This window comes from Penicillium coprophilum, assembly GCF_028826855.1.
Source record: "Penicillium coprophilum strain IBT 35676 chromosome Unknown utg000001l_segment0_segment0, whole genome shotgun sequence".
NCBI lineage: Eukaryota > Fungi > Ascomycota > Eurotiomycetes > Eurotiales > Aspergillaceae > Penicillium > Penicillium coprophilum.
The window spans coordinates 1,146,557-1,160,688 of record NW_026622720.1 but is presented as its reverse complement, the minus strand read 5'-3'; the positions used below and the strand labels follow the sequence as shown (position 1 = coordinate 1,160,688).

At 48.4% G+C, this 14,132-nt stretch overlaps 5 protein-coding genes across 5 annotated transcripts; 1 reads left to right on the top strand and 4 right to left on the bottom strand.

Annotated features, from left to right (window-relative positions):
- Positions 1–545: 545 nt before the first annotated feature.
- Positions 546–1,279, top strand: N7500_000419 (mRNA splicing protein SMD2; the record flags this gene model as incomplete). Its single annotated transcript, XM_056671565.1, has 4 exons — positions 546–574; positions 638–670; positions 906–1,154; positions 1,237–1,279. 4 exons carry the CDS (start codon positions 546–548, stop codon positions 1,277–1,279), a joined length of 354 nt encoding a protein of 117 aa, XP_056537138.1.
- Positions 1,280–2,086: 807 nt separating this feature from the next.
- Positions 2,087–4,053, bottom strand: N7500_000418 (uncharacterized protein; the record flags this gene model as incomplete). Its single annotated transcript, XM_056671564.1, has 4 exons — positions 2,087–2,715; positions 2,779–3,407; positions 3,486–3,996; positions 4,047–4,053. 4 exons carry the CDS (start codon positions 4,051–4,053, stop codon positions 2,087–2,089), a joined length of 1,776 nt encoding a protein of 591 aa, XP_056537137.1.
- A 3,738-nt stretch (positions 4,054–7,791) lies between these two features.
- On the bottom strand, positions 7,792–10,621 carry N7500_000417 (cullin family protein; the record flags this gene model as incomplete). The annotated part of the gene is made up of 5 exons (XM_056671563.1): positions 7,792–7,855; positions 7,925–8,285; positions 8,342–8,761; positions 8,814–9,894; positions 9,953–10,621. 5 exons carry the CDS (start codon positions 10,619–10,621, stop codon positions 7,792–7,794), a joined length of 2,595 nt encoding a protein of 864 aa, XP_056537136.1.
- A 731-nt stretch (positions 10,622–11,352) lies between these two features.
- Positions 11,353–11,781, bottom strand: N7500_000416 (uncharacterized protein; the record flags this gene model as incomplete). The annotated part of the gene is made up of 1 exon (XM_056671562.1): positions 11,353–11,781. The coding sequence occupies one exon, from the start codon at positions 11,779–11,781 to the stop codon at positions 11,353–11,355; it is 429 nt and encodes a 142-aa protein (XP_056537135.1).
- Positions 11,782–12,557: 776 nt separating this feature from the next.
- Positions 12,558–13,705, bottom strand: N7500_000415 (Ulp1 protease family protein; the record flags this gene model as incomplete). The annotated part of the gene is made up of 6 exons (XM_056671561.1): positions 12,558–12,612; positions 12,691–13,242; positions 13,316–13,335; positions 13,395–13,444; positions 13,592–13,619; positions 13,670–13,705. The coding sequence occupies 6 exons, from the start codon at positions 13,703–13,705 to the stop codon at positions 12,558–12,560; spliced, it is 741 nt and encodes a 246-aa protein (XP_056537134.1).
- Positions 13,706–14,132: the final 427 nt, after the last annotated feature.

The following is a 14,132-nucleotide window of genomic DNA, read 5'->3' as shown; positions in this document are numbered from 1 at the left end:
CACTCTGAATCGGGAATGAGCCAGAAGGTATTAGCGAGCAAGTCGATCAGCGGTGCATATCCAGAATCTGGTCGGCCGGAGAATGGACAGATTTTGCAGCAGGTAGTGGAGGGGTCTTTTCTGCAGGCCTTGAATGTTAGCAATTGATTCGCATGCCCTCGCAGAGGGAAAGGATAGGCACCTGAAAGGGGAAAAATAATTCTTACCAATTGAAAAAAGAAAAAGAGTGATAGTCTCTCCACTAGCTCTGCATGAGCAGACAAGAGTGGGAGAGAGAAGGGTGAGGAAGGGAGGAAGTTAAGAAGCCTTGCATGCGCGGGTCAGAGCTATATTGAAAGATCTCCAAACAAGCGTGACGCGACGTGACTGCAACCAATCGCGACCTCGGGAAATGGCTGGGACTTGGCGCCCGAACTATAAGGTGTCGATATTTTCCGAAGGTGTTTGCGAGAACTTCCACGTGACTTGAGCTCTCCGTCAACTTCAACTGTCACGCTGCTGCATCAACGGCATCTCTCGACTTCAACGATCCTTTTATACCCACCATGTCGACCGCTCCCGAACCCCAGATTCAGTGCGTTACTCTAACAATGACTCATAGCTCTCTCCAGGACCAATCAGCTAACAATCCGAATAGAGACCTTCTTAACAAGCCGAAGAGCGAGCTCACGTATGTACACCCGTTACATTTGATTTGACCCCCTCCCTTCCCATGCGGCATTTCTCATCCTGAGTAATCAATGGCCCCTTGCCCTCGGGAGTTTCCGCCTGGTCATCAGACTCGCGGGGTTTTGCTACTACGCCCGCATCTCGGAAACTTTGCGACCGACACCTTCACATCCCATGCAAGCTGCGCAAAGTACCTACAGAAGAGAAAACTAATCTTGCATATTGCATCTCAATAGAGAATATGAGGTCGCTCTCGTCGAGGAGCATGAGCTCACCGCCGGCCCCCTGTCTCTCCTGCAGACCGCCACCCGCACACACACACAGGTCCTGATCTCCTGCCGAAACAACCGCAAGCTGTTGGCCCGTGTTAAGGCTTTTGACCGACACTGCAACATGGTTCTCGAGAATGTCAAGGAAATGTGGACCGAGAAGCCCAAGGGTGCCAAGGGCAAGGGCGTGAACAAGGACCGTTTCATCAGCAAGATGTACGTGCAACCAGACCGTGGACGGATATTCGTCCCTTTGCTATCTTTGAGACAACCTCTAACCCCACTGTCCAATCTTTAGGTTCCTTCGTGGCGACTCTGTCATCCTCGTCCTGCTCAGCTGAGCAACTCATCACACTTTCCTATCGCACACTTCAATCCCCACTTGACATGATCCTGATATCTTCGATCTGTGGGACGGTCGATATCCTGATATCTGCACAGCATCTCGAACCCATGAAGCATACCCGTGGGCGATATATCATGTAATCGATCTCGATACCCTTTTTTCTTTTCTTCTCACATCCCGCTTTTCCTCCCTTGCTTCTGTTCCCCGCCAGAACTCAATTGATCGATGATAGTACTGGCTTGGATTGTATGGTTGCTTGCCCTAAAGTAACCGTTGCATGTACAAGACTGCTCTGTCGATCTTGTCCTGTTTTTTTGATCTTTCAGACTGGGGATGGACTAAAAAAAACCTGTTGGCGTTCAGATCTTTGCGCGGGCTGCTAGGCCCGTTGTTTTTTTGTAGAGGGAATCCTCGGGCGGCGTCAACCTGGAGCAGAGCTGGTTAGCAATGAATGTTTTAGAAAGATTTGATCAGAGCTCAATAGATGTTCGTAAGCTAATAAGTTACCCCGGGGTTTCGTAGATCTTGTGGTCCTTATCCCCCCTACGAGCTCGTCATTCGGACATGTCTCACTCTTCCAAGTTAGGGCTTGTACAACCCCAAGGCCAAGATCAAGACCAAAAGAGATAAATTGTAGGTTATTCTCCGCTATCTGTTAATCACTACCTAGGGACTCATATATCAACCAAATAAGAATATCATTATCATCAAATGACCGTATCAAGACACAACCATGAACAAGAAAAGAAGTGACCAGGTATGTCGCTATATTAAACTCAAATTCACCCCAGAGTCCGCAACTCTAAACACCCTCAGCAAGCCCTGCCAGGAACTCAGACAACCCGAAAGCCCCAGGATCAGGAATCTTCCCAATCCACTCCTGCTCGCCGCCAACATAAACACTCCTCCCAAGACTCGCCTTCATAGCCTTCGTGGACTCAGTCCCCTCTTGCGCCGCCGTCGCCGCAACCCTCACATCGCTAGTCTCAAGCAATGTATCCACAAACGGCGCAAGCGCATCAATAAGCGTCCGATCACCAACCTTGGCAGGCGTATATGTTCCAAGTGCCTCGAACGAAGATTTCAACGCCTTCGCCCACGTCTGTGTTGTGATTTCCGTTGGTGAGGAAGTGTCCTGGGCCAGTAGCCCATGTGCTAGTGCGTTTAGGAAGATCGCGTAGATTGCGCCAGATGTTCCGTCCATTACGTTCTCGACGACTGTCACGATCCGTGCGACAGTGCTCACGATGTCGTTTGTAAGAGGAGTATTTGTGTCGTTGAGGAGAGATTGAATTGCTTCAGCGCCGCGCTTTAGACCAATGCCACAGTCGCCGTCCCCGACGATCGTGTCGTAGCGAGTTACTTCGGCTTCAGCATTGATTACGCGCTGCAGACCAGCGCCGAGGACTTTTTTGACTACGGCTGGATCGACTGGGATATGGTAAGTTTTTGTTTATTGAAATGGGACGAGGGGTTGATGGGATGGAAACTTACGTTGGAGATTGCTGTGAATGTCTTCGGCCAGATTAGATGTCTTTAGATCGACGGGGCCCGCATTACGGTTGTTTTCCCAGGTAGAGGTATTGATCGGAGCAGACCAGCCGACCGCTTCAGCGGGGGCGTCAAGAAGCTCGAGCATAGTAGCTTTCACACTTAGACCTGGGTCGACCAGCTTCATTAGTGAGACGCTAAAGCCGAAACCGTTCAGGCTGGTCAGGAATGTGCCCTGGATCACGCGGACCGTGTTCACCTGGTAGTCTCGCTGGAGCTGGCGATAGACTTCGTCTGTGATACCGGCCAATTCGAGTGGGCTGACACCACCGAGGTTGTTGATTAGCAGCACAAACTCGTCCTCCGGTGTGTGGGTCACGTAGCATCGGTCTGGGTCGTTGTGGTCGAGTAGCTGGAGCAGCATGCTCTTGACTAGCTCAGCGAGATCGAATTTGACTCGGTGCGAGCCAGGCTCGTTGTGGATTCCCATGCCGACTTCGACCTCGCCGTGCGGAATTGTGTCTTCGGGAACACCGCGGCCTGGTACGTGGACGTGTTCCAAAGATGATCCCAGTGAGACTAGGTTTGCGTTTGCCAGCTGGGCTAGAGCGTAGACTTCATCTAGGGAACCACTGCGGAAGAGGATGTCAGCGTTGGTTCATTTTGTGTAAAAAAAATCAGAGCATGTGAAACATGGGATATCAACTTACCCAGCTTCGGCCAAAGCACCAACCATCTTCAGAATCAACACACCACCGCCAATACCACGACGACCGACCTTTCCACCCTTCACGCGACCAACACCAACATCATCATTGATAGCGAAGAACTCCGTCTTAATACCGGCAACACGGGACTTCTCCGTGGCCATTCCAAAGTTCAGCACATCACCGGTATAGTTCATAGGAATGATCAGCACGCCGTTTTCAGTGGGGACGCGATCGATCACCGCTCTGCGGATCTGCTCGGCAGATGGCGAGGCAAAGATCGTACCGGCGACTGAGGCATCGCACAGTCCGTGGCCGACGAAGCCTGCAAATGCGGGTTCATGGCCGGAGCCGCCGCCCGTCACGATGGAGACTTTGTTTGCTCTGCGGGGTGCATCTGGACGGCGGAAAATGATCTTATTCTGTCGATCTAGGGCCAACGATGGATTTGTGATTGTAAGCGAGTTAAGCGCGGTGAGAACCAGGTGGTTTGGATCGGTAAAGAAATGTTTGGCTGTAGGGGGTCAGATTTGTGGGGAAGATCTGAGATGGGGTGGAGCGTACTCTGCATTGTTGATCAAAAGTGGACAATTCTCGACTTTGTATGTTCGGCTACAGATTCAAATGGATTTTGATCTGGAATTAGGTGGAATTCAGGAGGTTTGAATATTTCTCCAAGAAAGAGAGACTCCGAGGGATTGTTAAGAAATATATGGAGGCTCCCAAGATTTCCAAGATTCCGAGATTCTCAATGAGTCTTAGTCGAAGCTGAGAAGCTCTCGGATTGGACTTGCAAGCTGTAGAGGGCGGGGAAAAAGTGGGCTTTCACTGTGATCATGTTAGAATCCTTGTATAGTCAAATGTGTTGGGGGCTCTCACGTTGTACGGGAGGGATAAGTTGAATTCAGCTCCCTGGAGGGATACCCTCTCCCTCTTAAGAACATGTTGAGTACGTACATCGTACAATGGAATACGTATTCCTTTCTTTTTCCCTTTTTTTGCTGCTCACATGAACATAATCGAAGGTCTGGATCTGCGGTTCGGGTTACCCTGTAGGGATATCCCGCCAGGCACATTCCAGAAAGGCGAATTTCTATCGCCCGAATGAGCGTTTTCACCGCCAGAGAACATTCCTGGAATGTACTACGGAGGTACTGAGACTCGATGCATCCAAAGCTCTACTCTCCACTCTCGCCCGAGTGAACTTTGGTTGAACCTCAACTTAGTAGGTATGCCGGCATGCCGGCATACCTAGTGCACCTACCACCTCTTACTTTGCTGATGTATACGCTAATAAACAATGGGTGTTCCCGGGATAACTAGCTATCAGTCTACTTTCCTGTGCAGATTTCCAATGAGATGTTCCTTGCCGTGATTTATTGTGATATCTCAATACCATTCCCACTCTCAACCCAATTGCCACTAAGGCAAATACTGGGATACCGCAAGTCAAAAGTGGAGACATCATGAGACCTCGAAAAAAAAAGATCTACAAGATACATACGAAAGGGACATCCGGGTTCGGATCTGCTGTCAGATCCAGGGGGTGCTGTGGGGTCGATGTATATCTCTAGGTCATGTGGTGTTGCTTTGATATTGATCTCAGAGGGTTCAATAGGGTTATAACTATGAGCCGTGAATGCATTCGGCTGTCATTTGGAATCAATCTCATGTATTCATCTTATCCTGGTATTCCATCATATCCAATATCACTATTCTAGAGCTGACTAGTCTCGGTGGGTACAATATTCAGAATTCCTCTTTGGTCTACCCCTCTACACAAGCTCGAATTTAGTGAATTTAATAACTTCCGTTGCTTTGATTAAAGAATCTCGGCGATGCCCGAGGTAAAGCTCGGTATCTCTGCACTTTGTACTTTAGGTGGCTTGGTGGGATCGGAGCTACTCCGAAGTTGTTTCTCCAAGGCATTTGCCAAAGAACCCCAGGGCTAGGAAATAAATGATTGTTAAGATCTGGGGAGCGGGTTTTATTGAAGTATCCGAAATCATGCATGGCCTAGTCTAGGTAAGCTTATAAACAACGTCAAAGCCCTTACACCACACTGATTGGCAGATTAGCAGTTGCCCTTCAAGTTTGACCTTGGAAGTTCCCGACCTCGGGAGGTCGGGAGGTCCACGGGTCCTTCCCAACTATCTTAGTCATTCGGACCTCACGTCCACGGGTGTGCACAACGCACTTTTGATCACTAAGCAGTGCTTGCGACCTCACATAGCCATGACTGTTTCAGACCCAGGCAAAAATATGAACTAGCCCTAAGTATTCTGATCAACATCACCATGATCTGAAGAAAAGTATTCAAAAGAAACATGCTATGTATATTCACAAAGAATAAATCTGAATACATCAAGAGAAAATGTATGAAGTAAACACTTCAATGCCATATCCATCAGTACCATATGAATCCATAGCCTATGTAAGTACTGTTACTTGCTACCAAGAAAAAAGTACCTGAATTTTCTCCATGCAGCGCCATCCAAAGGGTTCTAAACATACGTTGGGTTTCTCCCTGGTACCTTCATAATCTGCGGAACTGCCGTCTTTCAGATTGCTTGTTTTGATTATCTACAAAATTGAATAGTCATTAATGGGAGATACTGTCATTTTGGACGCAGAGAGGCAGCTCAATTGGCGCCTAATGGGATTTAAAAAGGCATCCAGAGGAATGGCACTCTTGATACTTTAACGTCATATTACAACAGAAAACGAGACAAAGTTGTTTTGACATGATTGGTTAGAGGTCATCTTTCTGACTTGAGGAATGATCCGACATGGGCAATGAGGGCTGACTATAACTCAACTCTCTATGTAAAGCTCACAGCCCCATAGGCCCCACCAGACCAAGGATGGGACCAATGGCCTTATCATTGCCTCCGAACAATATATATACAAGCGAGGCAGATATCTCATCTTCTGCTCCCTAAATTGTTCCAAGCATTGTCGCCTAGCAAGTGGGCAGGCTTTTGTGGACCAGGGGAGGGAAGAAGGGGGGGAGGGGGGGTACTCTTATTCAATGTTATCATCACCTGTCTTCTCAATTCTGGCTACAATGGGGTGTACAAGTCCTAAAGTTTTGAAGTCTCAGAGAGATAAAATATCACCAGAGCTTGCTTATCTCATTCTTGTAGATCTACGGGCTATCGTGAACTATTACACAACTACCAATGAGTGCTTCTTCGATTTTCAGTTCATCATATAATACAACAGGCGGCCTAAGTCTTGCTAGATGGCCCCGTTGGTACCTGGGTAGATTCCCTGGCTTGCAGATTCCGGAGACGCTCTCATAGAGTCAGAACGGACATAGCTCGCAGCGAATCAGTGGGCATCAATCAGCTTGTAAATATGAGCCATAGCTACGTAGATATTTGATTGACTATCCTTGGTCCTCCCGGGTTGATCATCCGTCCGAGGGCGAGAAGTAGATAGATAGCTAGCTACCTATGATATCCATTCCAAGTGTTCATAATCTTCGTGATTTGAGTTAGGTGTTGTCGGGACGGGCCGAACCTTACTCATACTCAGTGTTGAGGCGACGTAGTCCTGCTAGATTTGAAGCGGGTTCCAAATTATCATTTGATAGCCCGGTTGAGCCAAGAGCATAGTGGATGGAGTTAGTGTCCTTTTCACTCTGTAGCATGGATATCCGGTCAATTTCGAGCAAATCGCGTTTGAACACATTTTGGACGGTCGTCTTCAGTCGTCAGCAACATCGCATTGCATGACATTCTGCAGCATAACACCTATCTGCTAATACACACCACATGTCATATTTGAGATGTACAAATCAACTTGGCAGAGTCTCGTGGCACTGTCTCTGAACTCAGTTTAGTTGACTTCTAAGATCAGACGTACGTCAGGATATAGTGGAAATAAGGGTGGGATATATAGTTAGGATTCCGGCCAGCGCTGGCCATCAGTGAACAAAGGATGTGGGGAAGGGACTCAAGTAATGCCTACACAGTCGAGTTCAGACAGACCGCCAGTTCGCCCCCTCAATGCGGCCATTCTGCCCCTTAGCCCGGTCCTACAGTAGGCTTCATACTAGGCCCATGACCCATCGGTGGACCTGAAGATAGGACCCGAAGCCCAACCTTTTAGTGGGCTGAGTCGGGTTGGGCTTTGGTTTTTTGGGCTTTGCGGAGGTCTACACCTGGGAAAGGCAATAGTTCTACTGTCTAGATTATTATCCAAGGATATAGACTCCCATGTAAGATAACCCAAAATCATGAACCAAATAATGTATGCATTCAGTAAAGTACCTACTCTCAACAGGTAAAAATAAAAATTATGCCTATGACACGTAGCTGTATTGATTAGTGCCTTCTTTGCGCTCGATGTATTCTTTCTCGATCAACCTAGAGGGTAAAGTAAGCAATGTTAAACATGATAACCGGGGACGGCGGTGTAGTGGTATCGATACATACTTCTCAATCTCTCCCTTAATCTCAGCAGGCTGAAGAACACCCCGTGTCTTAGTGGCATTGATAACCTCCGCAATCAGCTCGGCATGACTGAGGTTTTTGCGGCTCTTCATAATGCGCACGATGGCAGCCTGCGTCTCGAAATGACGATCAGCCGCAACCCGCTCGTGCGTGGTCTTGGTCTCCTCTTTAGTCTCCTTTAGCTGAATCTGGTTGATCTTGATGCGCAGTTGCTTGTCGCTGAAATTAGCGTTGTATGAGAATTGGTCGCTGGAGTTCACATCCTTGCCCTTGGGGTTCTTGGATAAGACTCGGTACTTGGCACATGCGAGAGACTGGAGTGTTCGTTTCAATTCCGGGTCCGCTATGTGTCATGTCAGGAACGATTCAACGTTGGGATGCTGGGGATGTCCAACTTACACAATCCAGTTGCCTCTTGGATCTGGGGATACGACATGCTCTCGCCATCGGGGATATCGTTAAAGAGGAGCAGTACAATCGCCTGGAACGAGCTGACGACCAGGTTCTTCTTGCCCTGGGGGAAGTTTGCAGTCAGCTGACAATGCGCCAGTTGGTGTTTCCAGGTGAGCTTGCGCCCTGTATGTTTGCTGTGGTAGAATGTCTCGAATTTGCTGATCGAGCGTGCAATCTTCGATGGAATCCGTACGGGGACGTCGGGATATGTCGGCCAGGAGGCGGCAGAGAGTACGGCGACTTCAAATTCAAACCGGCCTTTCCGGTCCTCCTGCTGAGACCGTCTGAAGGCCGCCATTTCATCGTTAGCTGTGTCCATGTCATTGAACATGGACTCGAGGTTATGAGTGAAGCTAGACCCGCATTCTGATCAAGCATTAGTCGAAGCACATCAAAAAAGGGCTTCGATGCGACAAACCGTTCTTCAAACGAGCTAACATGCTCTTTTCCGCATCATTGCTCGCGCTTCGTTTCATCAAGAGACGTCGAGCAAGGTCGTTCTTGTAGAAGGCTTCGAAGACAGCCTTTCCATGCACGAAACGGAAGAGATCTAGAACTTGATCAAGCTGTCGATCGAGCTCTGCATCGTCGGACATCAGGGTTACTTCCTCCGGATTACGGCCGGGTGGTAGCTTATAACCACCCTTAAGCAGCCTATCCACGTATTTGGCGATCATTTCACCAGACTTGGGGTTGTCAGTGCCACCCGTGGAGTCCATCTTCTTGCCACGGTTCATAAATGCACCAAAGGCTTCGCGAAGCGTGTGACCCAGTTCCTCATTCGACTCGAAAGCATTAGACAAAATATCATCAACCTTTTGCTTAAACTGAAGCAGGTGGACGACCATGTCGACCTCCTTGTCTTGGTCAAACACAATGCTCTCACCCTCCTCGATGATATACTTCCTAAATGCAGGCTTCAATCGGAGGGTAAGATCGCGCCGGTCAAGCAGACCGTATAGTTGTTTCAAGGCGTTCTTATCACCAGCTCGCATCAAGCCAAGCACTTCGTCTTCGTTGGTCAACACGTCTGTTTGTTGTGTAACTAGAGACTCATCCAAGAGCTCGGATAGTTTGAGCTTTGTGCTTCGGTTGAAAGAGAACAGCCCACATCGTTCTACTTCGCCTTCGATCAACCGGTGAGCATTTTCGACATATGAAGCCAGGGATCCTGCTGCTTGTTGTACCGACCACTCCTTCACAAACTCCTCGGTCTTTACCATGAATAAAGGCTCAAAGTCACTTCCATAAACATCGAGGCTGTGGAAAAGCTCGATGGCCTCTCTTAGCAAAGTTGAATCGGCCAATGTCTTTGTAGATCCGCCTCGATCCGCCTCGATCAAATCATATGCTCCCTTCAATATCTTCGGCTTCAGACTGGCATCGGAGAAGATGTGCGACCGGAATTGAATCAACCCCATTTCACGGATCACCGGTTGTTCTTTGGAATGCAAGAGGAATGACTGGTCGAGATAATAGAAGATCCAGCGAACAGTAACCTGGGGGAGAAGAAGAGTCAGCTGCGAACTCCATTCAAGATATTTCCTTGTCGCATACTAGTTTCGAGTGCCAGGCCGACCATGCCTCAATCACTGCCCGCAATGTAGCGACGTCAGTGCTACCTCCAGCTCTCGTAACAAGATTCGTCCGCATTGTCCCACTAACAAACTCCCTGCATCGATCCTGAAGCTTCTTCGCCAGCAAAGCTGCCCGCTCCTGGCGACACACATTTTCCCCGCCTTTGTATAGCTCTTCCAGCGAGCTCTCTGGTTTCCTGCCATCAAAAATAGCCGTTAAAGCCGCATCCAACTGCGACCACACCTTATCGAAATATGATTCCTGGTTCAGCCGCGGTCCGGTACGAAGGTTCTTAACGACGAGCTTTTTCGCACCGGTATGAGGAGAAAAGTTGTTTTGACGGGCATTAGTGTTCAAGCCTTGGGATCTGATGGGACCATTTGGCCCAGACACTCCCCGACTAGGCGCGCCGTTTTTAGCCGGGGAACCGGAGATCGGATGCATCGTATGCGGGTTGGTTTGGGTTGAAGGGCGTGAGGGAGACGATGACAGGCGAGAACGCTTATGGGGTTGTGAATCAAGGCGGTCGGGTGAGTGACTCTGACAGAGGAGCTCGGAGATGGTTTGTTGCGATTCAGAAAGCTTCCTCTTGCCGATCGATTGGCGCTTACCGCTCTGCTCGGTGTCGCCTCTCGAGTTCTGCTGCATCTACCCGGTTCAATCCGACTGGGATTTTGAGGTTCGAAGAAGAGAAAGAATGTGGATTCGGAGAGGGGAATTGACGTTGCGCTTGGACTTTGGCTCCGCACGGCGATAAGATACGGAACTACACCGGGATGAAACTGCCTGCCTGGACTTTTATAGCTTCATACTTCTCTTGTATTTGTTTAAGTAAGTCTTGAATTCGCCTTACTATGTAGCATGTGGATGAACAGCTCAGTCACCTTGCCTCATAGCTACATAATCATGAAAACAGCCCATTATGTAGCTAGTATATACCGGTTTACCTGCCCTACTTGATATATCATAAGAACTCGATATCTACATAGTGTAATGAATCACTAATCCTGAATTTAACAAATATACCGGATTTTAGACCGTACGATATAGCTTCCTTCTCCCACTTTAGTGCTCAGCCCTTACCGCTCTTTACTGAATAACGCTAAGCACCCGTCCACGGGTAGACGCCCAGGGTTATATAAGTATTAGACTCGATATATAAGCTGGGAAAATCTATAACTGACTAGCTGTTTCTGATACGATAAGATATATGATGATTAAAACGAAAAAAGACATTAGTAGAATAGGAGGTTCTCTATAGTTCCGGCACCCAGCTTTAAGAGTCCAGTAGGCTTGTGCTTAGCAACGACCGTAAAGTGAACCCGTGCAGATGAAGACAAGATCTTTGAGAAATCTCCGAAGCTTAAAAGGCTTCGCAGTCAAAGGACCCAGTAAGCTACACCCAGACCGTTGTCAGACCTAGTCTTCCGATCAACTGTTTCAAGTCGGGGGGAACTTGAGGCTGGAGAGGAAGTAGATGCTGTGGACCGTCGGGTCGGTGGCCTTGGTGGCAATTCACTTGAGGGTATGTAGCGGTGAAGCTCATCACGCAAGCAGAATCGTCCAGGTTCATCAAAGGCACACTGACTTTCGAGGGACTCGATCTGTTGTTCCTCCTTCCGCTTTCGTTCGCGAGACCGTCTTGGTGCTTCCGCCTGTTTGCATATCTCCAATAAGTCTGGTTTGTGGTCAATTTGTGCATTCAATTGCAAGAATATCTTGGTTGACAAGTTTTTCCTAGGATTTCTGGGCGGATGAGACGCGCTCTCACTACTGCAGAGGATCTTGGGTGGGTAAAGAGCTTCCATGATTGAGCAAGTTTTTGATGTCTTCTTGCCCGAGACCAAGCGATTTAGAGGATTATTGAGAGGCACAAAGCTATCGCAGTTGGCAGGTACTCTGATCACCTCCGCTTTGCCTTAATGCATGCTGTTTCGAGTTGCCCTGAAGGTAATATAACGTTGAAAAAGTCCGCGCCTAGTGACATGGGTTTGACTATTCCTATTTTTCTGGTCCTCTCAAATCATATGTCTCCATACTGAGGAATGTCCCTTGTGAATGATTGTATTGCCGCTCACGAAAGATCGACCATATGATAAAGGAGCTCATGGATGTGGCACTGTTATAAGGTGGCATAGCGGCCGCTTGGCCCCACTTCTTATAAGCCCGGACCACCGAAGGTCGCTCTCTCAGAGTTACCTCAACTCTACTCCCTAGCAAAAAGCAGTTAGTTATAAAGCCTTAATAGGTAAGAGGCTTCTATAGGCAATGAAGCTATAATCATAAGAGTAGAGCGATATTAGGGCCTTTTGAAGCATCAAGTCATGTGTACATATAGCTAGCGAGACGTAAAGTCCTTGAATAAACCCAAAGGGATAAGCTTATAGAAAGTATATAGTACAATACACCGTTTTTATGTGTAATTCATGATACGCAGTCAAGTAATGCAACGCTGGTAAGTACACGACTATCAATGTAATGTCCACAGGTGTTTGACGAGGCTTTGTCTTTTAAAAAAGAATCTGAGTGTGCAAGGAAGCATAAAGAAGACGTAAACTCATAAGAATAATCAAGAAAAGAGTCATCAATCAACCCGGGGAGGACTCCTCGATTTCTTTCCCATCGGACTGGCGCTGGTTCTAAAAAAGTCCCAAGGTTAGCGTTTGCTTCTGTTTCTCCATTGCAATGTGCAGCTGGAGAGACCAAGGGTAACATACGATCGTCGGCGCTCGCCTTCTTTCCGGAACCCTTCGATGATCTTCGCCATCTCTTTACGAGACGCACTCGCATCAACTTTCCGCCCTCCAAGACTCATACTCACCTTCTCATGTGCGCTGGCCATCAGCAGTCGCTTCATGAGAAGATGTCGCATGTTCATACACACGTAAACGCCGCAGTCGCTGCCGCCGTCTTGCTGGGGTGAGTCGTTCAGATGTAGGAACCTAATGGGCATGTTTAGGAGATAGCCGAATTTGCGAGTCACCGTGTCTGCCTCCCAGACGTTTCCTTGATATAGCGAGTCATAGTGGAATGCGATGCGGTCGACGACGGAGATCAGCAACAGGGACCAGTGCGTGCCTCCTTCCGCTTGGGAGACATTGCGACAGTCGTTGATGGGGAGGAAGACATGGGTGGCTCGACTGAAGTCTGGGAGTGCTTCGCGCAGGGTGCGTGGGTCCGGGGTTTGGAGGATCATGAATGACATGCTAGGGCGGAGAAGGACGATATTGGAGGACTTGTATCGTGTGAGAAATTCATGTTCGAGGTATCTAGAGTAGCAAGTTGAGGATCAGTGCCATGTTCGGTACTGTGAACTATATCGGACCGCTTGTACCAACTTACTCTTCCCAAAACGAAATGATCTATGATAAATTAGCTCAAATGTCCCAGCTCAAAGGATTGTTTCGCTATTAAAACCCACGTTATCTGTGAGCCAGTCGTTCTTGAGAGTTTGCATGTCCTCTCTCGTCACTGAATGTTCGTTAGCCACCTAGAGCCTTCCCTCGCTTCGGGAGTGATTCCATACATCGCACGTCATAATCTATGAGTACCCAAGGGCGACTTGTGAGTACACTGTCTTCAAAGTCACGAAAGCGACGGTATTTGTTCCAGACTTACAACTCAAAAAAGCATCATCTGGGTTCAACTGCGCAGGTCAGTACTCGTGCCGCTAGTCCCGAATCAAGCCAAACTCACCTTATCGCCGAACCGCCCGCGTACTTTGCGCAACATGACAATGTGCTATATGTGTTGAAGTTGATCACAAAACCGAGTTCAAACCGCTGGAATATGAAAGCCGTGGCAAGAAAAGCTATACACTGCGCCACAGTCAAGAACGCGCAATACGTCCTAGGTTCCTCAGATAGCCAAGACAAACCCCACAAATCGCGGTTAAGATAAACGGGGCAGATCTTTGTGCAGAACTGGAGAGTTCGGGATGCCCCGCGCACAATCTAAATGTGATAAACTCTGTGATCACGGGTATGCAGTGGCGGACAAAGTCGGAGGCAAGAGAGGTCGGCACTGTTCCGAATAACAGGCTCGAATGTTTTCCCCGTTTCTGCACTGGCGGCGTGCAAGTGGGACCGGTCGGGACCTCGGGATTGGGCGGCGCTTCGGAGCGTGAGGCCGTCAGCCTTATAAGTGGCGGAGAAGGGAA